We start from the raw sequence: 25,878 nt of genomic DNA, 5'->3' as shown, positions 1-25,878 counted from the left end.
TTACCTCGGTCGCCGTCCAAGCAGCTACAGAGGCTGTCGCCCGTGTCTCCACGGCCAGTCCTGCCCCGACCTTGTCCCGCCTCCCGCTGCCCGAAAAGTTCTTGGGTGATAGTGCTTCATGCAGGGGTTTCGTGAGTCAGTGCTCCATTCACCTGGAGTTGCTGGCCACACGATTTCCCTCCGAGCGGGCCAAGGTGGGGTTTATCATCTCCCTCCTGTCGGGCAGGGCCCTGGAGTGGGCCACTCCGCTGTGGGAGCGCGGGGATCTCCTGGTACAGAATGCCACCCATTTCCTGGTCACTCTGAAGCAGGTGTTCCTGGGTCCTCGGGTCACGCACGATACCGCAGTTCAGTTGCTGACTCTAACCCAGGGTGCGCCTCTGGTCAGCCAGTATGCCATCCTCTTCAGAACTCTGGCCTCGGAGCTGGAGTGGCCAGATAAGGTTCTCATACCTGTGATCTGGAGAGGCCTGGCTAATCATGTCAAAGACGCCCTGGCCACCAGGGAGGTGCCCACCACTTTAGAGGAGCTCATTACGGTCCCTACCCGAATTGACATTCGCTTCACGGAGCGAGGGCTGGAGCGCTCCAAGTCCCGCCAACGATATAAGTTGGCTCCAAATTTTGCCAGACCACTGGAACCTCCCGGTCAGCCCCCGAGCCTCCAAAGGCCATGGAGGTGTCCCGCACGGGGTCCAGGGCCCGGTTCGCGCGGGTATCTCCAGTCTGCTTCCGCTGTCGGCAGACTGGGCACCTTGCTAACCAGTGCCCACAGCACTCGGGAAACGCTCCCGTCTAGTGGTTATCGGAGGGGGCCTACTAGACACAGCGACTTTAACGCCCCTTTAAACAGGAGCTTGGAGGAGAGAGTTTAATTCTTCCACTCTGATTGTGGAGGTTTGCGTGGACTCTGGAGCGGAGGGCAATTTCATGTCATCTGCCTTCGCTCAACAACACGCAATCCCCCTGGTCTTACTACCTCAACCAGTCACCATCAGAGTGGTGAATGGGGCGACACTCCCGTCCCAAATCACTCACCAGACGGCTCCACTGAGACTCTCTTTGTCTCCTTCTCATCAGGAGATGCTGTCTCTCCTTGTGATGCCCGAAGGGATCGACCAGGTCCTCCAAGGGGTTCCCTTGCTACCATCTCATTCCCCGCACATAGAGTGGTCTTTGGGAAAAATCCTCAGTTGGAGCAAGTCCTGCGAGGGTAGGTGTCTGAGGGACTGCGTGCAGGTCGCTACTTCTGAGGTTCCTGCAGATCTCTTCTCGCTTCTCAAGCCATATCAGCAGTATGCAGACGTTTTCTCCAAGAAGGCGGCAGAGACCCTTCCCCCGCACCGCCCTTACGACTGTCCTATTGACCTCTTGCCCGGTGCTGAGCCTCCCCGGGGTCGTGTATATCCCCTATCTCTCCCAGAGACAGAGGCCATGTCTCCGTATATCAGGGAGAATCTGTCAAGAGGATTCATTAGGAAGTCGGTGTCTCCGCCGGGAGCGGGATTCTTCTTTGTCCAAAAGAAGAATGGAGAATTGCGTCCATGCATCGATTACAGGGGTCTTAACACCATAACCGTTAAGAACAAGTATCCTCTGCCCATGATATCGGAACTGTTTGATAGGCTACGGGGAGCGAGAGTGTTTACTAAGCTCGATCTGCGGGGAGCCTATAACCTGATTCGCATCCATAAGGGGGACGAATGGAAGATGGCTTTTAACACCAGAGACGGGCACTATGAATACCCGGTGATGCCCTTCGGGCTATGTAACGCTCCAGCTGTCTTCTAAGACTTTGTGAACGATATCTTCCAGGATATGCTTACCACCTTGGTAGTAGTCTATCTGGACGATATTCTCATTTACTCTCCAGACATTGACTCCTACCGGAGAGATGTTCGCAGAGTTTTTGATCTCCTGCGGGTCCAACTCTCTTTATGCCAAGTTGGAGAAATGTGTGTTTGAGCAGGAGTCTTTGCCTTTCCTGGGCTACATCATCTCAGCCCAGGGTTTGGCCATGGATCCTGCCAAGCTACAGGCAGTGATGGATTGGCAGGAACCCCATTCTCTCAAAGTGGTGCAGCGCTTTATGGGGTTCATAAATTACTATCGCCAATTCATCCCCCACTTCTCAACTTTGGTAGCGCCCTTGGTAGCCCTCACCAAGAAGGGTGCAAATCCCAAACTGTGGTCGGAGACTGTCTCCAAGGCCTTCGCCTCCATTAAGTCCCACTTCGCTAGCGCTCCCATTCTACATCGCCCTGATGTAGATAAGTCCTTCATCCTGGAGGTGGAGCGGTCCTTTTTCAGAAGGACTCGCAAGGTCGGAAGCACCCATGCTTCTTCTCCAAGACCTTCACACCGGCGGAGAGGAATTATTCCATCGGGGACAGGGAGTTGCTAGCAATGAAGCTGGCCTTCACAGAGTGGAGACACATCCTGGAGGGGGCTCGCCACCCATTCCAGGTGTTTACCGACCACAAAAATTTGGTCTATTTACAGACAGCCCAGCGGCTGAATTCTCGCCAGGCCAGATGGTCCTTGTTCTTCTCTCGATTACATTTCACACTGCATTTTCTCTCCGGGGAGAAGAATGTCCAGGCCGATGCTCTTTCTCGCTCCGTGGTGTCATCGCAGGAGGAGGAGCCTCGGCTGATAGTCCCATCTGAGAGCCTGAGGACCGTGGCTCTGGTTTCTCTCGAGTCTGTACCTCCGGGCAAGACTTTGGTCCCTGCCCATCTGCGACCGGAGGTCCTCTCTTGGGCTCATTCGTCCATTTCGGGATCAAACGGACCTCTGAAATCCTGGCGAGGATGTACTGGTGGCCGCACATGGCCCATGACGTCAGGGACTATATTCGGGCGTGCGTCTCTTGCACCCAGAATCAGCCCTCTCGGCAGCGGCCTGCTGGGTTACTCTATCCTCTGCTGCTTACGGACAGGCCCTGGGAGATGGTCGGTATGGACTTTGTGGTGGGTCTGCCCAAGTCCAGCGGCAGTACCGTCATTTGGGTGGTCACCGATCATTTCTCCAAGATGGTGCATCTGGTACCACTCTCTCGGCTACCTTCCGCACGGGGCCTGGCAGCATTGTTTATTAAACATGTTTTCCGCCTGCACGGCATGCCGGATAAGATTGTCAGCGACTGGGATCCTCAGTTTGCGTCTCGATTCTGGAGAGAGCTCTGTTCTCTGCTCAGCATTGAGCTAAATCTCTCCTCAGCCCCTATCATCCCGAGATGAACGGCTTGGTTGAGAGAGCCAACCAGATCCTGGTGACATATCTGCGACATTTTGTCTCGGCCAGGCAGGATGACTGGGCACCCTTGCTGCCGTGGGCGGAGTTCGCTTTGAACAACGCTGTTGCCGACTCCACCGGTCAGACCCCATTCCTTTTAAATTACGGCCAGCATCCGCGCGTCCCCGTGCCCATGCCTGTGTCGTCCACCGACTCTAGGGTGGCAGACTGGGCGGTGGAGGCACGTGACACTTGGGATCACATGCAGGATGCTATCCGGGTCTCCAAGGAAAGAATGAGGTCCTCCGCTGACACTCATCGGCGCCCCTCTCTGACCTTCGCCCCTGGTGACTTGGTGTGGCTCTCCGCTCAAAACATCAGGCTGCGGGTGGAATCCGCTAAGTTCGCATCGCGCTATATTGGTCCTTTCGAGGTCCTTGAGCAGATTAACCCTGTGGTCTATCGCCTGGCTCTTCCTCCACACTTTGCCATCTAGGACACGTTTCATGTGTCTCTCCTTAAGCTGGTTCACATGTCCCGGTTTTCTGAGCCATCTGCCGGGACATCAGACCTGTCATCTGACGAGTTTGAGGTCAATGCCATCGTGGGATGCAAGATGATGCGAGGCAAAAAATTTTATTTGGTGGACTGGAAGGGTCATGGCCCAGAGGCTCGGACCTGGGAGCCGGTGGAGAACATCCACGCTCCTCTTCTCATTGTGGAATTTGAGCGGAGCGAGGCTCAGAGAGGAGGGGGCCCTAAGAGGGGGGGTAATGATAGGCGTCTGGTTCCTGTCGCTGCACAGCGGGAATCCCGAGCTTTGCTTCTGGCGTTCTCCCATTCCTCTCCAGCCGCAGAAGAGGTTGCTCAGCAAACTCGTCGGTCCCGGCACTCTGCCCAGACCAGCTCCGTGGGTTTGCTTGCTGCTGCCACCTCTGGCACAGCTACGGCAATACATGCTGCTTAGCAGCGAGATTCTCCAGGGACTAAGTCCCCATGTCGGGCCACTGAGAATGCCCGTGGAGTGATCTCCCATTGGAGATCGAAGGTCACGTGCTCAGGTCCTGCTCCTGTTCGGATTGGTCCATCCGAGAAGCCAGGAAGGTCCCGGATGCCCGCGGCTATAAAAGGTTCACATGGCCACTCTGCCATGCGCTAGGATAGACTGTATTTTCAGACTCTAAGGAGTGAGTGATGTATGCACGTATGAATGTCTCTGGTGACTGACTCATTATGAAACCCCTACCCTTGGTATGCATGTGTTGTGCAGCCTAGCCTGCTAGCACCCAGGCTTAGGCGTAGGTAGGTCAGAGTCTGAGTCAGGCATTAGTCCTCACCAGTGACTCGGCACGCCTCAGTGCAAGTGCTCCACACTCCATAGCCAGCGTCTATAGCGGCGTTCGCGGCAGCGACGCCGCACGCTCAGTGGGCCTAGAGGGACTCTAACCCCGTGTCCTTGGGATAGAGTTCTGTGGCCGTTTGCTGTGCGCTCTTTGCCGGGCTCTGTGAGCTTAACAGGCTCCGGCATCCATGTTCAGCGGTTGTGCGGCTCTGTGAATTAACAGAGTCCGCTCCTGTTCACACTGGGTGACGTAACTCACGTGTGACTGTTTTCATGCCACTCAATTCTTAATAATAATAATAAATTTTATATCTATAGCGCCGACATATTCTGCAGCACTTTACATTTCAGAGGGGACTTGTACAGACAATAGACATTACAGCATAACAATAATCACATAGATCATAACAGATACCAAGAGGAATGAGGGCCCTGCTCGCAAGCTTACAGACTATGAGGAAAAAAGGGAGACACGAAAGGTGGGTGGTAACAGTTGCCCTGATTGTATTGACCAGCCGTAATGTTAAATGTGTAACAGTACAGATGCAGAGGGCTAATGGATGCATACAGCATGTGGGAACATGATGCGGGGAACCTGATTATGGTAAAAGTTTTTGGCTGTGCCACATAGGGATAGATTAGGTTAATGTGTTGAGGTGGTAGGCCAGTCTGAATAAATGAATTTTCAGGGCACGCTTAAAATTGTGGGGATTGGGGACTAATCGTATTGACCTGGGAAGTGCATTCCAAAGAATTGGCGCAGCACGTGTATAGTCTTGGAGACGGGAGTGGGAGGTTCTGATTATTGAGGATGCTAACCTCCGGTCATCAGCAGAACGGAGGGCGCGGGTAGGATGGTTTACTGAAACAAGGGAGGAGACATAGGGTGGTGCTGAGCCATGAAGAGCTTTGTGGTGAGGGTAATAAGTTTATACTGGATTCTGGAGTGGATGGGTAGCCAGTGTAATGACTGGCACAAGGTAGAGGCATCGGTGTAACGATTGGCGAGGAATATGATCCTGGCAGCAGCATTCAAGACAGATTGGAGGGGGGAGAGTTTGGTAAGAGGAAGACCGATTAGAAGAGAATTACAATAGTTGAGACGAGAATGAATAAGAGAAACAGTAAGAGTTTTTGCGGAGTCAAAAGTAAGAAAAGGTCAAATTCTAGAAATGTTTTTGAGGTGCAGATAACAAGAGCGAGCCAGTGATCGTATGTGGGGGACAAAGGAAAGCTTGGAGTCAAGCATGACCCCAAGACAGCGGGCATGTTGCTGGGGAGTAATAGTGGAACCACACACGGAAATGGCAATGTCGGGTATAGGTACATTAGTAGCGGGAGGAAACACAAGGAGTTCAGTCTTTGACAGGTTCAGTTTCAGATATAGTGAAGACATGATGTTAGACACAGCGTTTAGACAATCGCCGGTGTTTTCTAGAAAGGCTGGCGTGATGTCAGGAGAAGAAGCGTATAATTTGGTGTCGTCAGCATAGAGATGGTACTGGAAACCAAATCTGCTGATTGTTTGACCAATAGGGGCAGTATACAAAGAGAAGAGAAGGGGGCCTAGGACTGATCCTTGAGGAACCCCAACAGTAAGGGGAAGATGAGAGGAGGAGGAGGAGCCAGCAAAAGATACAGTAAAGGAGCGGTCAGAGAGATAGGAGGAGAACCAGGAGAGAACGGTGTCCTTGAGGCCAATGGAATAGAGCATAGTGAGAAGGAGCTGATGATCCACAGTGTCGAATGCTGCAGAGAGATCCAAGAGAATTAGCATGGAGTAATGACCATTTGATTTAGCTGTTAGTAGATCATTAGAGACTTTAGTGAGGGCTGTTTCAGTAGAGTGTAAAGAGCGGAAACCGGATTGGAGAGGGGCGAGAAGAGAGTTATCAAAGAGATAGTGGATAAGACGGGAGTGGACCAGGCGTTCCAGGAGTTTAGAGATGAAGGGAGGATTAGAGACAGGTCTATAGTTAGCGGCACAGTTTTGGTCGAGGGATGGTTTTTTAAGTAGTGGATGTATGACGGCATGCTTAAATCAGGAGGGAAAGATACCAGAAGAGAGAGAGAGGTTAAATATTTTAGTTAGGTGAGGGGTGACAGCAGGGGAAAGGGGCTGGAGTAGATGTGACGGAAATGGGTCACTGGTGCAAGTGGTTGGGCGAGAAGATGCAAGGAGCCTGCTTACTTCTTCTTCTGTGACTGGTTCAAAGTCAGAGAGTGAGCTAGATGCAGTGGGGGAGGGAGGACAGTGCATGATTTGAGGTGATTGGGAGATAACTTCCTGTCGGATCTGGTCAATTTTTTCTTTCAAGTAATTGGCCAGATCGTCAGCTCGAAGCTCCATGGTTGGAGCCTGTACTCTTGGGTTGAGTAGAGAATGAAAAGTGTCAAAGAGACGTTTAGGGTTATTGGATAGTGAGGTGATGAGGGTGTTGAAATAGGTTTGTTTTGAGAGGTGAAGGGCAGTGTTTTATTTTAGAAGCATAAACTTATAATGGATGAAATCTTTGGGTAGGTTGGATTTTCTCCACAGACGTTCGGCACACCTGGAGCACCGCTGCAGGAAACAAGTTTGCAGGGTGTGCCAGGGTTGTCGCCGTCTGTGTTGTGGTGTTCTATGTATAGGAGGTGCAAATTCATCCAGGGCACTTTGAAGTGTTTCATTGTAATGCTTCAATGCAGAATCAGGACATGAGAGGGAGGAGATAGGGGTCAATGAAGACTGCAAGTTCTTCAAAAGTTTCTGGGTGTTAATGGCTTGTATGTTTCTATAAATATGGACAGTGGGGGTGACCTGAGCAGCCTGGCAGTTCTTGATAGAGAATAAAAGAAGGTTGTGGTCAGAGAGCGTGAGAGGGGAGTTTGCAAAATCATCCACTGCACAAAGCCGAGAGAAGGCCAAGTCGAGGGAGTTTCCGTCTTCATGCGTTGGAGAATTAGTAAGCTGCAAAAGGCCAAACGAGGAGGTTAGAGATAAAAGGTGAGTAGCAGATGGGGAGAGGGAAAGAGCAATGGGGATGTTAAAACAGCCCATAATGAGGGTAGGGATGTCAACAGGAGAGAAAATGTGGAAGCAAAGTTCCAAAATGATCCAGGAACTGATGGGAGGGGCTGGGAGGACGATATACCACCGCCACTCGCATGGAGAAGGGGGTGTAGAGTCTGACGGCATGGACCTCAAAAGAAGGGAAGACAAGTGAGGGTACTTGAGGGATAACCTGAAAGGTACATTTTGGTGATAGGAGCAGACCAACACCTCCACCTGCTGTATTGTCTAATCTTGGGGTATGAGAGAAGTGTAGTCCACCATATGAAAGAGCAGCAGCAGCGGTAGTGTCTGACTGCTGGATCCAGGTTTTAGTAAGAAGGTTAAGAGAATTAGAAAGGAAAAAGTCATGAATGAAGGAGAGTTTGTTACACACTGAGCGAGAATTCCAAAGGGCACAATTAAGAGAGACAGATGGCAGGCAGGGAATATTAATAAGATTAGAGGGGTTTCTGAGTGTAGCAGTTGGGGGGTTTGACTTTCTATAACATGGGGGACCAGGGTTGGGAGCAATGTCTCCTGCGACTAGGAGGATAGAAAGAGTGAGCAGATAGTTAAGTGATTTGTGAGAGCGTCTCTGATGTTGAATGGTGGGACTTAATGGATCTGTGCTGTGTAGCAATGTGAAAAGAGCGTGAGTGCTATACATAGGAGAGGAAAGGAGTGAGGGGCCAATATGGACGGAGTGTAGAGAGTTAATACCAGGGCGGTGGATGTGTGTAAATGCAGCGGACAGGATATAAATTATGCATATGGTAAATATGTTGTTATATATTATGTTGCCTCTTTGCCACAAAGAATTCCTTGTATATATGTAATATGTACTTGGCGATAATAAATTTGATTGATTGATTGATATTTGCGGTAGCCCAAATGTACAGGGAATAGATTTGTTTATTTGTCTTACCTGTCTCCTGCCCTGTCTAACTGCCATGTTATAACTGCCAGCGTACTTTGATACATGTACTTCGATTACATGTACATAAATGCCCCCCTGCATAAATGCCTTCCCCAGGCTAGCTCTGAATTTATAGAAGGCCAGTTCTAAGATCATCCTTTTTTTTTTTTTCTCTCCTTACTCGTTAGCAATCAAACTAAGTTAGGACAGCAGGACACAATAAATGTATTTAGCAGATAAACAAGTGTCCAGGCCTACATGGATCATAAACCACTTTGAATAGTTACTTGACAATAGCATAAGGGGACAAGTAGGGTGAGTTGAAATAACTATATACCATTATATATGCTGCAAAGATGAATGATAGAGGTTGGACACATGCAGGATTCAGTGAAGTTGCTGGAAATAGTTAAATACCATTATATATGCTGCTTCCGCCATTGTCTAGCAGCAGTGTACCACCTCTGCACGGTGGACCCCGGCTGCGAACGCACCTACTACTATTTTATAATTTGGTGCGTTCCGCCAGCCCTAACAAATACGAGTATATAAAAATATATATTGACTGAAGTGTTCTTTTACTTTATGATATATAGGTATTGCTGTACTAAGTCTGTTTTTATTTTACCAAATATAACATGACATAAATTTCTGGTGTAAGTAACAATGAATATGTCATGTGGCAGTTGCTTAAACCCCTTTGGTAAACCATGTTAACTTTTAACAAAAGTGTTATGGTCGACACTAGAGATGAGCGACTTTGCCTTTTTTAGGGTCGAGTCGGGTTTCATGAAACCCGACTTTCTCAAAAGTCGAGTCGAACGAAATCAGCCGACTATTGGGAAAAGTCGAAGGTCCGACTGAAACACGAAACCCAATGCAAGTCAATGGGGAAGCAAAGTTGGCAGGGAGTGGAGGACAGTAAACATACCTACATGCCGGACCGCTTTTTTAAAGTGCACGAAAACTCTCTCTCTCCCCGGACGCTGCACATGTCATCTCGTTGCCCACAGTGTACGTCCTTGCTCAGTGGCTGAAAAAAGTCACATGCAAGCATTCTGGGAAATCTGACTTTGGCGCTGGTTTTGCTGACCGCATAACCGACTTCACGCTGTGGTCGGGTTTCGGTCGGCGAAACCCGACATTCCCATAAGTCGGCGACTTATGAATCTGGCTGACCTGTTTCGCTCAACTCTAGTCGACACCAATGAGCAAAAAGTCTTGACCCAAATCTTGTGAATTATTGATGCCAAGTCACAGCTGGTGTAGAATGAAGAATGTACTGTATATTCTTTAGATTAACCACAATTTTTATTGTAATTTTGTGTGCAGCACTTCACAATATGATGAATAGAGAAGTTTTACCTGAACGGCACATCCAAGCAAAAGGAGAAGCATCTTTTTCATTTCTTCAGTACCTTTCTCTGCAAAAAAAATAAGTTGTTAATATTTTATTAGGGGGTATTTCAAATGATGACATTTATGTCTGATATACGTCTACCATTAATGTCTCAGGTGGGGGTTACCTGACCTTCTCCTATATACAGCTGATGCTGGCTGCTTTGGATTGCAAGACAAGGATTGGGACCTTAAATCTCCCAATAGATATGCCATAAATCTTGATAGTCGAAATACCTCTGTGAGGTGGCATTCGCCAAAACTTGAGGATGCTAGCACAGAATATACAATGGACATGTTACTAAATCATTGGACAATTGGTGAAGTCTGTAATCTTGGACCACCATTGATCACGGATATCCAGAATGATGAGCTCTGTGGCGTATGCCAATTCCTTTAAGGCAAAATTAAACTTTCTTATCAAAGTGTCAATCACACCAACGCTAGTGTGCTTAAGGCACCCTAGACATTAGACTAAGGCCAAACCCGTCAATTATCATCCAATAGTTTAATGTTCAGAGGGGACTATCCCCCGAATTACAATAGCTGATCCATTTGTCCTCCAGGTTATGAGTCGCTCCCATAGAAACTTGACAGTGACTCTCTCGTAGAGAACACAGAAACTCTCGGCTTGGCTGTATGGGGTGTCAGGGAGATACTGTTGTCAAACGGTCATTCGTTCTGCACCTGTCTAATGTGTTTGGGGGTCTATAAAAATGCTCTTCAACAGGACCTCTTCAGTAGGAGACTGCACTTTAGAGCTAAATTAAATTGAGTGAATTCTCTATTTTAGGCCTTATTCATACATATGTGAAAAAAAATTGTACCAGTGTCATCAGTGTTTAGGAACAGTGTGTTTTCAGTGTACGGTCCGTGTGTCGGTTTTTGTCATCAGTGTTTTTCACAGTTAGGAGAAGCTTTGCAGTTTATTTCTTTATCTATGTATTGTCATGTTAAATCCATTATATATATATATATCAGCAAAACCATATGTCAGATGTAAGACCTGACCTTCAGCATCTTCCTAGACAAAGCAATTCGAATCAGCAGGATAGGCAATTATAACTAAAACATAACTTTTAGTGAGATCCCATAAAAAGGCTCCTGGCCCCAATGTCATTACAAATATCCAACCTAAAGTGCATGTACTCAAATACAACTGTGCTCAAGATAAAAACTGATGTGGTGTTGTGGCACCCCAGAGTCCGGTAGCCACAATGACATTGCCTCCCTCTAAGGGGTGATGTCATGCCTGGAGGCAGGAGGGGGGTCCCCGTGCCAGGTAACACAGTGTACATGACAATTCCTGCTGCAGGTCTGAAAGGGGAGCTTCCTTATAAATTCTGGCCAGCAGATGGGAATAGTGAGTCAGTAAGAAGACAGCTGAGAGAGCAAACAAGAGAGTTGTCATGGAAATGGGAGCAATTGGGGCTCATGACAAGACAGATGGAGTTGGTCTGTGGAGAGGGAAGGGACAGGAGCAGAGACAAGGGGCTCTGGGGAACTAAAATTGCGTATAGCTGACCCAGAGAGAAGCTCTGAAAAAAGGGACACCTGAGTCCTTGGCTGGGCAGAAGCTTATGGCCTGACAGCCAAATCTGGAGTGCAGGGGACTGCAAGTTCCTTGGCCACACTGAACACCTGAAGGCAGGGCAGCAGACCAAGAGCCCGGAGCCGACAGTGAATAAGACATTGTCCGTGATATAGGCTCACGCTGTCAGCCATACAGGTTAGCAATCATCACGCAGGAGAGGGCTGCAGCTTAGCTACAAGCACCAGGGACCCGAAAACAGAGTGCAGAAGGAAGGTCCCCAACCACCCCTGATCCCCTGATCAACCCTGATCCCCTGAATGCCTCCAGGCGACCCGGACTCAATCCATCATCTGTATGTGGTACCCCAGATCGCAACTACTTTCAAGTAAAAGGTGAAGAAAACTGCACCTCTCTGTGTCCTTCACTTTTCTTCCGCACCCCAATGTTCACCACCATCTAAACAATCAATTATATTTGCCCTGGGGCCTCGCTCTACCTGTGGAGAGCTGAACCATCTTTGCTGCGTCACCATCAGCTGCAGCAGACCAAAACCGCAGCGTCGGCCACCCATTGCCGAACACCACGGGTGGCGTCACGACCAAACATCACATAATTATCCTCTATTTTTACTGGACACCCAGGGCCACGGACCAGGTCACTGCCAGCGTGATATCACCTTTAAAGAACCTGACCGGCCCAGTACCGAGTAACCTAAGGCCCTGTGGGGCGCTCCAGTCTCACCCATAAAGAGATTCCTTTATCTCCGTTTCAACAATGTCACTTCACCAAGGAATGAATGCGTCCCTTTTTCTTTCGGGGGAGGGGGGAGTATTTGTTACAAATTACCACTCCGTGTCGTGCACCTACACTGCTGCCGCCTGAACAAGGGCAGTACCCTAGTGTGGGCCTAATCATAAATTACCCATAGGGTTATAATGCCTTCCCTATAAGTTGTGTAGCCTTCCCAATGCATTTCCCTCTCTGTACAGACTGTTCATCAGAGGGTTTGAGCAAAAATTGGGAGCTATGTATGTATGGGTCCCTTGCAGTGGCAAATAAAACCTAGACTGCTGGCCAATCAGGTCAGCATTCCTTGTCTCGGAGAAAAAAGTCTAGCCGGCCGGGACAGGGCTGCTGTGAGCAGGAGGAGCTGAGGAGCTGCACATATACATCAGCCTCCCCTGTATGAATGTGAGGTATCTGTAGTGTGTGTGTGTGTGTGTGTGTGTGTACACTAGCTTGCATGTATGTGCTGTGTATATGATTTGTACCTGCTGAGAATTTGTTACATAGCATGTGTGTACTAAGTACATGTATGATGTGTATGTAATAATTATTTGTTGTCCAGCATATGTGTGCCCTGTACTTGTATATAATGTACATCTAAGTGTGTATGTTTATATTTTTTATACATTATGCAGTATTCTAAAATTATGTGAAATTTAAAGGGAAGCTGTCACATGGAAAAAGGCTGTTAACCTGCAGATATGGGGTTAATTTGCAGGTTAATAGCGTTCTGACACCATGCTGTGCCAGCACTGAGAGCATCGTTGATGGGAGGAAATGAACTTTATTCCTTCTGGTAGTGTCCAGATTTTAGTCACCACTCTGTGTATAGAGAGCAGCGGCTGTAACCGCACACCCGGCCCTGACTGACAGCCGGCTCTAAAGGTGATCCTGCTGTTAGTCAGTGCCAGAGGTGCACTTACAGCCACTGCTCACTATACACAGAGCGGTGACTGAACCCACGCATGCGCCACCCCCCATGACTGAAAGCCGAATGCTGCCGCAATGAATAAAGATAATGTCATCCCGCGATCGGGGGTCTAAGTGCTGGCGTCGCACGGTGTCAGAAAATTATTAACCTGCAAATTAACCCATATCTGCAACAGCATTTTTCATGAGACAGGTTCCCTTTAACGATACAGTATATGGAGATGTTACGGTATAGAGACACATGGGCCATGATTCATCAAAGTGTTTTCAGCCACAAACTGGGAGTAAAACACTTTGAGAAGTTGCAAAAAATTTTAACATCTTGAGGTTGTGAAAAAATATTGCTGCTTTTGGCATTTTCATGCCAGTTTCATCCACACTCTTCCTTGCATCATCTGAATTCAAGGAAGAATGTGATCTTGTGCTAATTGTGCAGTAACTCTCTGTCATCTCTGCTCTGTCTTCTAGCACAGGGTTAAAGACACATCGACTTCATATCTTTCTTCATGGCTTGACCATAGATGTTGGATTCTGATTCCCAAGAAAATCCCACCAACCCAAGATTGTGAAAGAAAACACAAAACACTTTTATTGTTGGTTAATTAGATCAAATTTTATTACAAAATCACATTATTATTTTACTCAGTGTCTGAAATGTATAATTAGCCAATTACTATGAAAAAGACACTGAACACTGGTAAACCTCCGACTCAAGAAGAATCATCCTTCAGCACTCAGGAGAGGAAAAACCCCCTGTGGAGAAAACCTCTAGGGAACCATGGCTGGAGGACGGCCCTTCCCTTGGGCTTAGGAGGTTAATGCCGGCTCATAACAGCAAATTGTATCAGAATTCATACAAATATTCAGGTTTTTTCCAGTTCCTGTAACTCTTCATAATATGAGCTACTTAAATCCTATGTTTAATAGATTTTCCACTACATCAGCTATGTAATCTGCTATATTCATAAGTAGAGACAGAGTTTGTGAATTATGTCTGTAGTTTTTGTTTTGTTACATCGGTTGGATTCAGCGCCTAAGTAATCTTGGCAGATACGCCATCATTAGCTTTCAGACTCGTGACCTCAATCTGGCAGACATTTTCTCATTTAATAAAATATGCTTCCTCATTAAAACATCCCTCTATTAATGCTGCCAATTTGGCCATGTGTTATTGTAGGTTTTATCCAGCTTCGGATTCATTCAGCAAAATTCAGATACTTATCAAGTCCTCTATTATGACTTGTGGTGCAGTGACCGCTGTAACAGCTAGGGGGCACTGTATGGGCCATGCACACAGGCATATCCATTGTGGTAATGGAGATAGGATGAACGCCAGGATGGTAAATGATCGTTATGTATCCCAGAGTGGGTGGCCCTGGGATGGAAGCTTGAACGTGTGTTAATCAGCAGAGGTACTGCTGAGGTTTTTGTTACAGTTTATCAGCGAAAGCTTCCAGGTGGCTTGGTGAGACAGGTTACCTACAAACCCACCCAGGGGCGTGTGACTAAATGCCCATAGTAAGCCTGTATATATGTGTGTATGACTGGGTGTCTGAACTAGGACCTGCGATGAGGTCATAGCCATGTGATCCTCATCTCACCGGTGGGCATGGCTACGGACCATATAAGGTGACCAGGGTAGGTCACAGAGAGAGTGCCTGGATCTGATTGGTCCGTGTGGAAGATCACGGAAGGCCGACGTGCTGGAAGGCGTGTTGCCTTCCTGAAGCGCACATGCGGATGCCGCTGACCGTGTGAGGCCTGTGTGTAATGGTCTGTGGGTCTCGGACAGTCCTCGGGAGGGAAAGGACGTCCGGAGTGAGAAGCAGCTAAGAGGTAACCCCGGACAGGGGGGAATTAACTGTGAGACTATAAAGCCTGATTGCTGGACATAGCACAGCCTGTGTGACCACAGGGCTGAGAGAGCGAAGCCCTTTGATGAACATTGACCTGTCTGATATAACTCTGCTGCTGTTTATGGTTTATGCCATCTAATAATAAACCACATGGACTGATTTATAAGAAAAACCTGTGCCGGACCTTGTTAATCTGCTGCCAAGTGAGTGTCCCCAATACACTCAGTGTGCGCTACCTTACAGACTGTACATACTGCATATATGAGGCAGGTTTATCAAAACTGCCTTAAAAAATAAAGTACCGTATATACTCGAGTATAAGCCGACCCCCCTAATTTTGCCACAAAAAACTGGGAAAACTTATTGACCAGAGTATAAGCCTAGGGTGGAAAATGCAGCATCTACTGGTAAATTTAAAAAATAAAAATAGATACCAATAAAAGTAAAATTAAATGAGACATCAGTAGGTTAAATGTTTTTGAATATCCATATTGAATCAGGAGCCCCATATAATGCTCCATACAGTTCATGGTGGCCCTATAAGATTGCTCCATACAAAATACACCCAATATAATGCTGCACAAAAGGTTAATAATGGCCCCATAAGATGCTCCCTAGAATATGCCACATATGCTGCTCCATAAAGGTTATGGCCCCATAAGATGCTCCATAGAATAGGCCCCATATGCTGCCCCCATAAGATGCCCCATAGATTATGCCCCCATAAGATGCTCCATACATTATGCCCCCATATGCTGCCCCCATAAGATGCTCCATAGATTATGCCCCCATGTGCTGCCCCATATGATACTCCATACATTATGCCCCCATAAGATGCTCCATACATTATGCCCCCATATGCTGCCCCCATAAGATGCTCCATAGATTATGCCCCCATAAGATGCTCCATACATTATGCCCCCATATGCTGCCCCCATAAGATGCTCCATAGATTATGCCCCATGTGCTGCCCCCATATGATGCTCCATACATTATGCCCCCATGTGCTGCCCCCATAAGATGCTCCATACATTATGCCCCCATGTGCTGCCGCTGCTGCATTTAAAAATAAAAAAATCTCCGTCGCTGAGGCCAGGTGCCGCTGCTTGCTGCTGTCTGGCACGTCATCTGTCAGTGACGTTCAGACTGCAGGGGGCGCGGCGCGCACTAACACGTCACTGCGCCCTCTGCTGTCTGAACGTCACTGACAGATGACGTGCCAGAGAGCAGCAAGCAGCGATGGACCCGGACAGGTTGGACCCAGACAGGCGAGTATCGCTATACTTACCGGTCCTGGCACGGTCTCTGCAGCCCCCATCTTCTCCGCGATCTCCCTCCTTGCCTTCAGCGGTCACGTGGTACCGCTTATTACACCTTGTGAATATGCGCATATTCATAAGTGTAATGAGCCATACCATGTGACCGCTGAAGGAAGGAAGGGAGAGCACAGAGAAGCTGAGGGCTGCAGAGACCATGCCAGAACCGGTAAGTATGACCTGACACCCCCGCCCCCCTCCCCCTCCGACCCCCTGGTGTATATGACTCGAATATAAGCCGAGAGGGGGACTTTCAGCCCAAAAAATGGGCTGAAAATCTCGGCTTATATTCTAGTATATATGGTATGTGTTGCCCATAGCCCATAATATTTTTTGTGTTTATTTATGAAAATATAAAAAATTAGACAAAATATGAACATTTTGCAATTTTCAAACTTTGATTTTGTATGCCTTTAAAGCAGAGCGTTACATCACACAGAATAGTTAAGAAATAACAGTTTACCACATGTCCCTTTACATCAGCATCATTTTTGAAGCATAATTTATTGTTAGGAAGTTAGAAAGATTAAAAGTTGATCAGCAATTTCTCATTTTTCCAACAAAACTAATTTTTTAGGGACCACATTACGTTTGAAGTGACTTTGAGGGGCCTATGTTACTCAAAATACCCAAAGTGACACCATTTTAAAAACTGCACCCCTCAAAGTGTTCAAAACTACATTCACCCTTTTGGGGCTTCACCAGAATAAAAGCAATGTGGCAAGAGAAAATTAAAATTTTACTTTTCCCCACAAAATTGTTCCATTTTCAAAAGGGTAACAGGAGAAAATTTCTTTTGTAGTTTGTCCTGAGTACGCCGATACCCCATATGTGGTGGAAAACTACTGTTTGAGTGCATGGCAGGGCTTGGAAGGCAAGGAGCAACAATTGAATTCTGGAACAATAGATTGTGGGTGTCTTGTCACATTTGAAGAGCCCCTGAAGTTTTAGAAAAGCAGAACCCACCCATAGGTGACCCCATTTTACAAACTACACCTCTCAATGAATTAATCTAAGTGTGCAGTGATCGTATTGACACTATGGCACAGTGACACCATCTGCAGGTCTTCGGAGGTGGTCTGTGGATTGTCCTTGACTGTTCTCACCATTCTTCTTCTCTGCCTTTCTGATATTTTTCTTGGCCTGCCACTTCTGGGCTTAACAAGAACTGTACCTGTGTTCTTCCATTTCCTTACTATGTTCCTCACAGTGGAAACTGACAGGTTAAATCTCTGAGACAACTTTTTGTATCCTTCCCCTGAAAAGCTATGTTGAATAATCTTTGTTTTCAGATCATTTGAGAGTTGTTTTGAGGAGCCCATGATGCCACTCTTCATAGGAGAATCTAATAGGAGAACTACTTGCAAGTGGCCACTTTAAATACCTTTTCTCATGATTTGATACACCTGGCTATGAAGTTCAAAGGTCAATGAGGTTACAAAACCAATTTAGTGCTTCAGGAAGTCAGTAAAAAGTAGTTAGGAGTGTTCAAATCAAGAAAATGATAAGGGTGCCCATACTTTTGCACCGGTCAAATTTTGTTTAAATGCAGATTGCACATTTTCTGTTAGTACAATAAACCTCATTTGAATCCAGAAATATAACTGAGTCCATCAGTTATTAGATATATGAAACTGAAATAGCTGTTGCAAAAACCAAAATTGTTATAAAGAAAAAAGGTTAACATTAATAGGGGTGCCCAAACTTTTACATATGACTGTATATGGGCATGTAGGGCCTAGGAGGCAGAACAGAATCAGGGCATGACATCTGTTATCTGACTACTTATTTCAGAGAAATCCTTGTTTTTCTTATATATAAATGAGCTGTTCTAGGACTATGGGCCAGACATAGATCTGCACGAGAATCTGCCTCCAGAGATTATTATACATTAAAGGGAATTTGTCACCCCATTTTAGCCCTATAAGCTGTGGCCACCGTCATCAGGGGCTTATCTAGAGCATTCTGTAATGCTGTAGATAAGCCCCCAATGTAACTGAAAGAGAAGAAAAACACGTTAGATTATACTCACCCGGGGGAGTCGGGTGCGGTGGGTGTCGCGGTCCGGTCCGGGTCCTTCCATCTTCTAGTGATGATGTCCTCCTTGCTTCTCCATCGGCTCCTGCGCAGGCGTCCTTTATCTGCCCTGTTGAGGGCAGAGTAGAGTACTGCAGTGTGCAGGCGCCGGGAAAGGTCAGAGTGGTCCGGCGCCTGCGCACTGCAGTACTTTACTCTGCCCTCAACAGGGCAGCTAAAGTATGCCTGCGCAGGAGCCGAGGGAAAAGCAAGGAGGAGGACATCATCGTATGAAGATGGGAGGCGCCGGACAGGACCGTGACACCCATAGGACCGGACCGAACGCCAGGGTGAGTATTATCTAACTCTTTTTTTCTTATCTTTCAGGTTACATCGGGGGAAAAAACAGATTAAAAAAACGTAAGCAAAAATACTTTTTTTATGCTGTGTTTTTCCTGCCAGGAGTCACAATTTTGATGAGGAAATGTCTGCGACAAATACTTAACGTGTGAACGCACCCATATGGTGCAAGGTTTAACATTCCTTATCACCTATTGCACCTAATTTCCTTTACATTCGGAGAGAACATTGTAATTTGGTGGGAGCTGATCTACTGATACACACACAGAAGAATTTCTAGAAGACTTCTAAGAAAATGGATATCTGTAAATAAAGCACATGTCACTATCCTCAGGACTGTACATCCCGCAGTTCTCAGGGGCAGAGGGACAATCGGACTCATTTGACAAAACTGTTCTAAAGAAAAACTGGTCTTTGTTGCCCAAAGCAAAAAATCACAGCTCAACCTTAAATTCGTGAATAGCTCATGTGAAAAAAAAGCTGTCCTGCAATTGGTAGCTGAGGGCAAAATAAGCCCGTTTTTCTTAGAAAACCTTCATCAATTTTGTGCCACAGCATGGTGGCTCAGTGGTTATCAATGCTGCTTTGCAGGTTTGGGGATTGTCCCCACCTCAGGAGAGTTGTGCATATTGATGTTGCAGAGCGGTGTGTGTTGATGTAGCAGTGCTGTGTGTGTTGATGTAGCAGTGCTGTGTGTGTTGATGTAGCAGAGCTGTGTATGTTGAGGTAGCAGAGCTGTGTATGTTGAGGTAGCAGAGCTGTGTGTGTTGAGGTAGCAGAGCTGTGTGTTGATGTTGCAGGGCTGTGTATGTTGAGGTTGCAGAGCTGTGTGTGTTGATGTAGCAGTGCTGTGTGTGTTGTTGTAGCAGAGCTGTGTGTTGATGTAGCAGTGCTGTGCATGTTGAGGTAGCAGAGCTGTGTATGTTGAGGTAGCAGAGCTGTGTATGTTGAGGTAGCAGAGCTGTGTATGTTGATGTTGCAGAGCTGTGTATGTTGATGTTGCAGAGCTGTGTGTGTTGAGGTTGCAGAGCTGTGTGTGTTGAGGTAGCAGAGCTGTGTGTGTTGAGGTTGCAGAGCTGTGTGTGTTGAGGTTGCAGAGCCGTGTGTGTTGAGGTTGCAGAGCTGTGTGTGTTGAGGTTGCAGAGCTGTGTATGTTGAGGTTGCAGAGCTGTGTGTGTTGAGGTTGCAGTGCTGTGTGTGTTGATGTTGCAGAGCTGTGTGTTGATGTTGCAGAGGTGTGTGTGTTGATGTTGCAGAGCTGTGTGTGTTGCGGTTGTAGAGCTGTGTGTTGAGGTTGCAGAGCTGTGTGTGTTGATGTAGCAGTGCTGTGTGTGTTGTTGTAGCAGAGCTGTGTGTTGATGTAGCAGTGCTGTGCATGTTGAGGTAGCAGAGCTGTGTATGTTGAGGTAGCAGAGCTGTGTATGTTGAGGTAGCAGAGCTGTGTATGTTGATGTTGCAGAGCTGTGTATGTTGATGTTGCAGAGCTGTGTGTGTTGAGGTTGCAGAGCTGTGTGTGTTGAGGTTGCAGAGCTGTGTATGTTGAGGTTGCAGAGCTGTGTGTGTTGATGTAGCAGTGCTGTGTGTGTTGTTGTAGCAGAGCTGTGTGTTGATGTAGCAGTGCTGTGCATGTTGAGGTAGCAGAGCTGTGTATGTTGAGGTAGCAGAGCTGTGTATGTTGAGGTAGCAGAGCTGTGTATGTTGATGTTGCAGAGCTGTGTATGTTGATGTTGCAGAGCTGTGTATGTTGATGTTGCAGAGCTGTGTGTGTTGAGGTTGCAGAGCTGTGTGTGTTGAGGTTGCAGAGCTGTGTATGTTGAGGTTGCAGAGCTGTGTGTGTTGAGGTTGCAGAGCTGTGTGTGTTGAGGTTGCAGAGCTGTGTGTGTTGATGTTGCAGGGCTGTGTGTGTTGATGTTGCAGAGCTGTGTGTGTTGCGGTTGTAGAGCTGTGTGTTGAGGTTGCAGAGCTGTGTGTGTTGAGGTTGCAGAGCTGTGTTGAGGTTGCAGAGCTGTGTGTGTTGAGGTTGCAGAGCTGTGTGTGTTGAGGTTGCAGAGCTGTGTGTGTTGAGGTTGCAGAGCTGTGTATGTTGAGGTTGCAGAGCTGTGTGTGTTGAGGTTGCAGAGCTGTGTGTGTTGAGGTTGCAGAGCTGTGTGTGTTGATGTTGCAGGGCTGTGTGTGTTGATGTTGCAGAGCTGTGTGTGTTCATGTTGCAGAGCTGTGTGTGTTCATGTTGCAGAGCTGTGTGTGTTCATGTTGCAGAGCTGTGTGTGTTCATGTTGCAGAGCTGTGTGTGTTCATGTTGCAGAGCTGTGTGTGTTCATGTTGCAGAGCTGTGTGTGTTCATGTTGCAGAGCTGTGTGTGTTCATGTTGCAGAGCTGTGTGTGTTCATGTTGCAGAGCTGTGTGTGTTCATGTTGCAGAGCTGTGTGTGTTCATGTTGCAGAGCTGTGTCTGTTCATGTTGCAGAGCTGTGTGTGTTCATGTTGCAGAGCTGTGTGTGGGGAGATGTATAGTGGGGGCATTATACTGTGTGTGTTGAGGTTGCAGTGCTGTGTGTGTTGATGTTGCAGAGCTGTGTGAGTTCATGTTGCAGAGCTATGTGTGGGGAGATGTATAGTGGGGGCATTATACTGTGTGTGTTGAGGTTGCAGTGCTGTGTGTGTTGAGGTTGCAGTGCTGTGTGTGTTGATGTTGCAGTGCTGTGTGTGTTGATGTTGCAGTGCTGTGTGTGTTGATGTTGCAGTGCTGTGTGTGTTGATGTTGCAGAGCTGTGTGTGTTGATGTTGCAGAGCTGTGTGTGTTCATGTTGCAGAGCTGTGTGTGTTGAGGTTGCAGTGCTGTGTGTGTTGATGTTGCAGAGCTGTGTGTTGAGGTTGCAGTGCTGTGTGTTCATGTTGCAGAGCTGTGTGTGTTGAGGTTGCAGTGCTGTGTGTGTTGAGGTTGCAGTGCTGTGTGTGTTGAGGTTGCAGTGCTGTGTGTGTTGAGGTTGCAGTGCTGTGTGTGTTGAGGTTGCAGAGCTGTGTGTGTTGAGGTTGCAGAGCTGTGTGTGTTGAGGTTGCAGTGCTGTGTGTGTTGAGGTTGCAGTGCTGTGTGTGTTGAGGTTGCAGTGCTGTGTGTGTTGAGGTTGCAGAGCTGTGTGTGTTGAGGTTGCAGAGCTGTGTGTGTTGAGGTTGCAGAGCTGTGTGTGTTCACGTTGCAGAGCTGTGTATTTGGAGATGTATAGTGGGGGCATTATACTGTATGTGGTGGACACTGAAAAGGTATCATCCATACAGTGTGGCCTCACTAGGAGAATATTTCTGTGTTGGTGCATATAAAGAACTGGTTGTGGTTAGGATACTGGTTTAGTGTAACATAAAAATTGGGAGTTATACACTAAGGAAAAAGTAAAAATATAAATATTATCTTTCTATACACCACAGGAGGTTTATCTCCTTATATAAACAGAAATGTATCTATTCTTTATTCTACGCATGAGGTGAATGGCGGTCGACCGTCTGATGTGTATGGCGGCTTCTAGACAGACAATATCAGAAGAGGGAAGTATGGGGCAGCTGGAATTTCAGCTGGAAGATTATCTTGAATGAGTGTAAACAGGAAAGCTTGTTTCAGTATAAACTTGCAGTCTAAACAGGCTGCCGATCACTTGAGGAAGGAGCACGATGCTCGTTTGTCGGGTGAAACGATCTTTTGTTCTGTACAATAGATGATCGTTCTCAGCAGCGCTTCTTGTGTAAACAGGACTTTCGACGTCAAGAACAATGGCAGCCTTTGCACACTGACTGATCTATCTAGATTGTTCCCTGCACATCGCCAATAGTGATTTGCCTGTGTAAACAGCCTGTTGGTTGACAATTGAGGCTGAGCAACCGATGCGCAGTAGTGTAATGCTACCAGTCAGTCCGTGTAAACGAACCTTTAGTTAACTATCCAATAGACAAGCAGAGTAGGAGTCAGGATCTGCTTCTGCTGTTTAGATCACAGTCCCTAGTTGCAACTTTTATTTACTATCAAACACCCCTTTCGATATAATTTGTTGCAAAACTTTTTTATACTCACCAGAAATTGGATTTTTTCCAATAACCAGAACATTTGGCAAAGTCATCATAACTAACTGTTGTAATGATTCCTGTGGAAGAGAGGAAGAGGTTACACATATGTAATAAAAACTCTGGTCTAATATCTGCAAACAGATATTATTTCAAAATACGGTACATTAACAGCCGGATGGAAATCAAGTGCAGAATTTTTTATTACCTATGAAAAAAAATAAATTGGAATATGTGCACATATAGGGGCAGGTACTGTCTAATTCTTAGTGCAAACTTGGACTAGATAATCTTAAATTGTGCCAGATGTATTATAGTGGTTCATGCTGCTTGATAAATCTGTCAAACTTTAAGACTATGGTCCAACTAACCAAAGTATTTACAATAAATTTCCAGTAGCTGAATTCATTAAAAGTTACGCCATAACAGATCAGAAATGCTACTCCAGTTTTTGACTGGAGCAACATTTCTTGCAAAGCACACTGAGAAACACAACACTGAGGATGTGCCGAATTCTTTAAGTGGCGTGCACACAGCACACACCTTAATGAAATTGGCGGCATCCTACTTCACCAAGTCCCTTCTTCAAGAATGGCTTTGAATCAGCCCCTAAGCTTTCAATACTTTTTAGTTGGCCAACCTTGTACCAGTAGTGCGCACCATTATTCTGGCCATTTTATGGTGCATGGTTTTGCATGGGATGCCTTAGCCCTTTCTCATTAGGCCATGTCCCTTTTGCAAAGCCACACCACCTTATCAAGCAAGGAACAAAGTGTCTAAAACACACACACACTGTAATTCATATGGTGTAGGTCATGAAAGACAGTTTGGCACAAATTATGCTACATGTCTGGCACATACAATATAATGGCCACAAAAAGTGCTCCATACAGTATAATGGGCTCTGCATTGCCCTACATACAGTATAATGTCTCCACATAATGGTCCATGCAGTAAAACAGCCCCATACAGTATAATGGGCCCCACTTATTGATCTATACAGTATAATGGCCCCACATAGTGCTCCATACAATGTAATGCCCCACATAGTGCTCCATACAGTACAATGGGCCCCACATAGTGCTCCATACAGTATAATGTCTCCACATATTGATCTATACAGTATAATGGCCCCACATAGTTCTCCATACAATGTAATGCCCCACATAGTGGTCCATACAGTATAATAGCCCCACATAGTGCTCCATACAGTATAATGGCCCCACATAGTGCTCCATACAATGTAATGCCCCACATAGTGGTCCATACAGTATAATAGCCCCACATAGTGCTCCATACAGTATAATGGCCCCACATAGTGCTCCATACAATGTAATGCCCCACATAGTGGTCCATACAGTATAATAGCCCCACATAGTGCTCCATACAGTATGACTCTACATAGTATTCCAAACTGTACAATGGCTTCACATAGTGCCTCATGCAGTATATTGACCCCACATAGTGCTCCATACAATATAATGGCCCCGCATAGTGCTCCACACAGTGTAATGGGCCCCACACAGCATAATGACGCCACACAGTATTCCATAAAGTATAATGGTCCCACATAGTGTTCATACAGTATAATTCACCCACATAGTGTTCCATACAATGCAATGGGCCTCGCATAGTGCTCCATACAGTATAATGCATCTCACATAGTGCTCCATACAGTATAATGCATCTCACATAGTGCTCCATACAGTATAATGCATCTCACATAGTGCTCCATACAGTGTAATGCACCCTATTTTCTGATACTCATGGCGCTTTCATTTTTCTATTGCTGGAGCTATGCGGGGCTTGTTTTTGCGGAGTGAGCTGATGATTTTATTAATACAAATGTGGTGTACCTTTAATATGTTAATCACCTTTATTCTATTTTTAGGGAGGTGTAGGGAGGTGTAAAGAACCAAAATTCTTGCAAGATTTTTTTCCATATATTGCATTTGCCAAATAGATTAATTCAATTTATATTTTGATAAAATTTTAGGGACACTAGGATAAAATATGTACGGTATATTTTATAATTCCTTATGTTTAATTGGAGAAGGGGTTGATTTGAATTGTGTTATACCTTTTTTTTTACTTTATATTTAGGCTTTCAGTAGGACCCGGCTGCCATGATGACCCATCTGTGCTTGTGATCACGTTGCAGGGGGCTGATGCAAGAGGCGTCTAAATAGTTAACAGCTCAGCTCTGGTCGCTGCTGTTAGAGACATATCTGTCATCCACCATATGTGGAGAGAGCTCAGGTCCTGAGCCCCCAACGCATACGGTGAGCCAAACGCTAATGTACATTTACGTTATTTTCCGCTAGTGGACAACCCGTTTAATCTTTTAGCCAAAGAATATTGCACACTTTTTGAAACAACACATTCTCATGATTTTATGTATCAGGACATAATAAAAAAAATCTGTTTCTTTGAAAATTTTAAAATTAGATAAATACAACCTCAGATAAACCACACATTGCAAATTACACCGTGATTATTTATTTTACCAAAAACTAGGACAAAATTAAAAAGCAATGTGCACAAAATTAAGCACACCTTTCCTACTTCCATAGAATTAAAGAAGGTACGCAGTAACTAGATACTGGTAATCAAATGCCCTTGATTAATTGATGTTTATAAATGCAGATTTGGTAGTTTGCTGTTTTGGAGCATCCAGGCATATGTTAACATCAGCAATTATCTTTGTGAAGCAATTGTTGCTGCCCATCCATCAAGGAAGGGTAGAAAGCCGTTTTCCAAAAAAAATTGGAGCCCCATTATTCTACAGTGAAAAAATTTACAATTGGAAAACATTCAAGACAGCTGACAATGTTTCCAGGAGTGGTTGCCCCAGAAAATTCACTTCAATGTCACAACATGCAATGCTCAGAAAAATTGCAAAAAAACAACAAGGGCTACAGCTCAGAGTCTAAAGGCCCCAGCATGTTAAATGTTCAAGTTCATGACAGTACAATTAAAAGTAGACTGAACTAGTATGGATTCTTTGGAATGGTGGTGATGAAAGGTCTATACTTTGTAAAAAGAACTTAACAGGATTACTAAACCTTGAATAGTTAGAACTGAATATTAAGTCTTCTGAAACAATG

General features: G+C 46.1%; 1 protein-coding gene across 8 annotated transcripts in view; it reads right to left on the bottom strand.

The window, feature by feature from the left end:
* Window positions 1–25,878, bottom strand: part of CCDC88A (coiled-coil domain containing 88A) — a 276,380-nt gene that overhangs the window by 130,629 nt on the left and 119,873 nt on the right. For all 8 annotated transcript variants that reach the window (XM_073553887.1, XM_073553894.1, XM_073553893.1 and 5 more), the window contains 2 exons: window positions 22,782–22,851; window positions 9,895–9,953 (listed from right to left, as the gene is read on the bottom strand). In XM_073553887.1, the coding sequence (XP_073409988.1) occupies window positions 9,895–9,953; window positions 22,782–22,851 (129 nt within the window). The remainder of the gene's footprint in view (window positions 1–9,894; window positions 9,954–22,781; window positions 22,852–25,878) is intronic.

Source organism: Dendrobates tinctorius, unplaced genomic scaffold (genome assembly GCF_039654945.1).
Source record: "Dendrobates tinctorius isolate UK_male_01 unplaced genomic scaffold, ASM3965494v1 ptg000203l, whole genome shotgun sequence".
NCBI lineage: Eukaryota > Metazoa > Chordata > Amphibia > Anura > Dendrobatidae > Dendrobates > Dendrobates tinctorius.
Note: the sequence above shows the minus strand (reverse complement) of the source record. Positions and strands in the feature narration are given on the sequence as shown.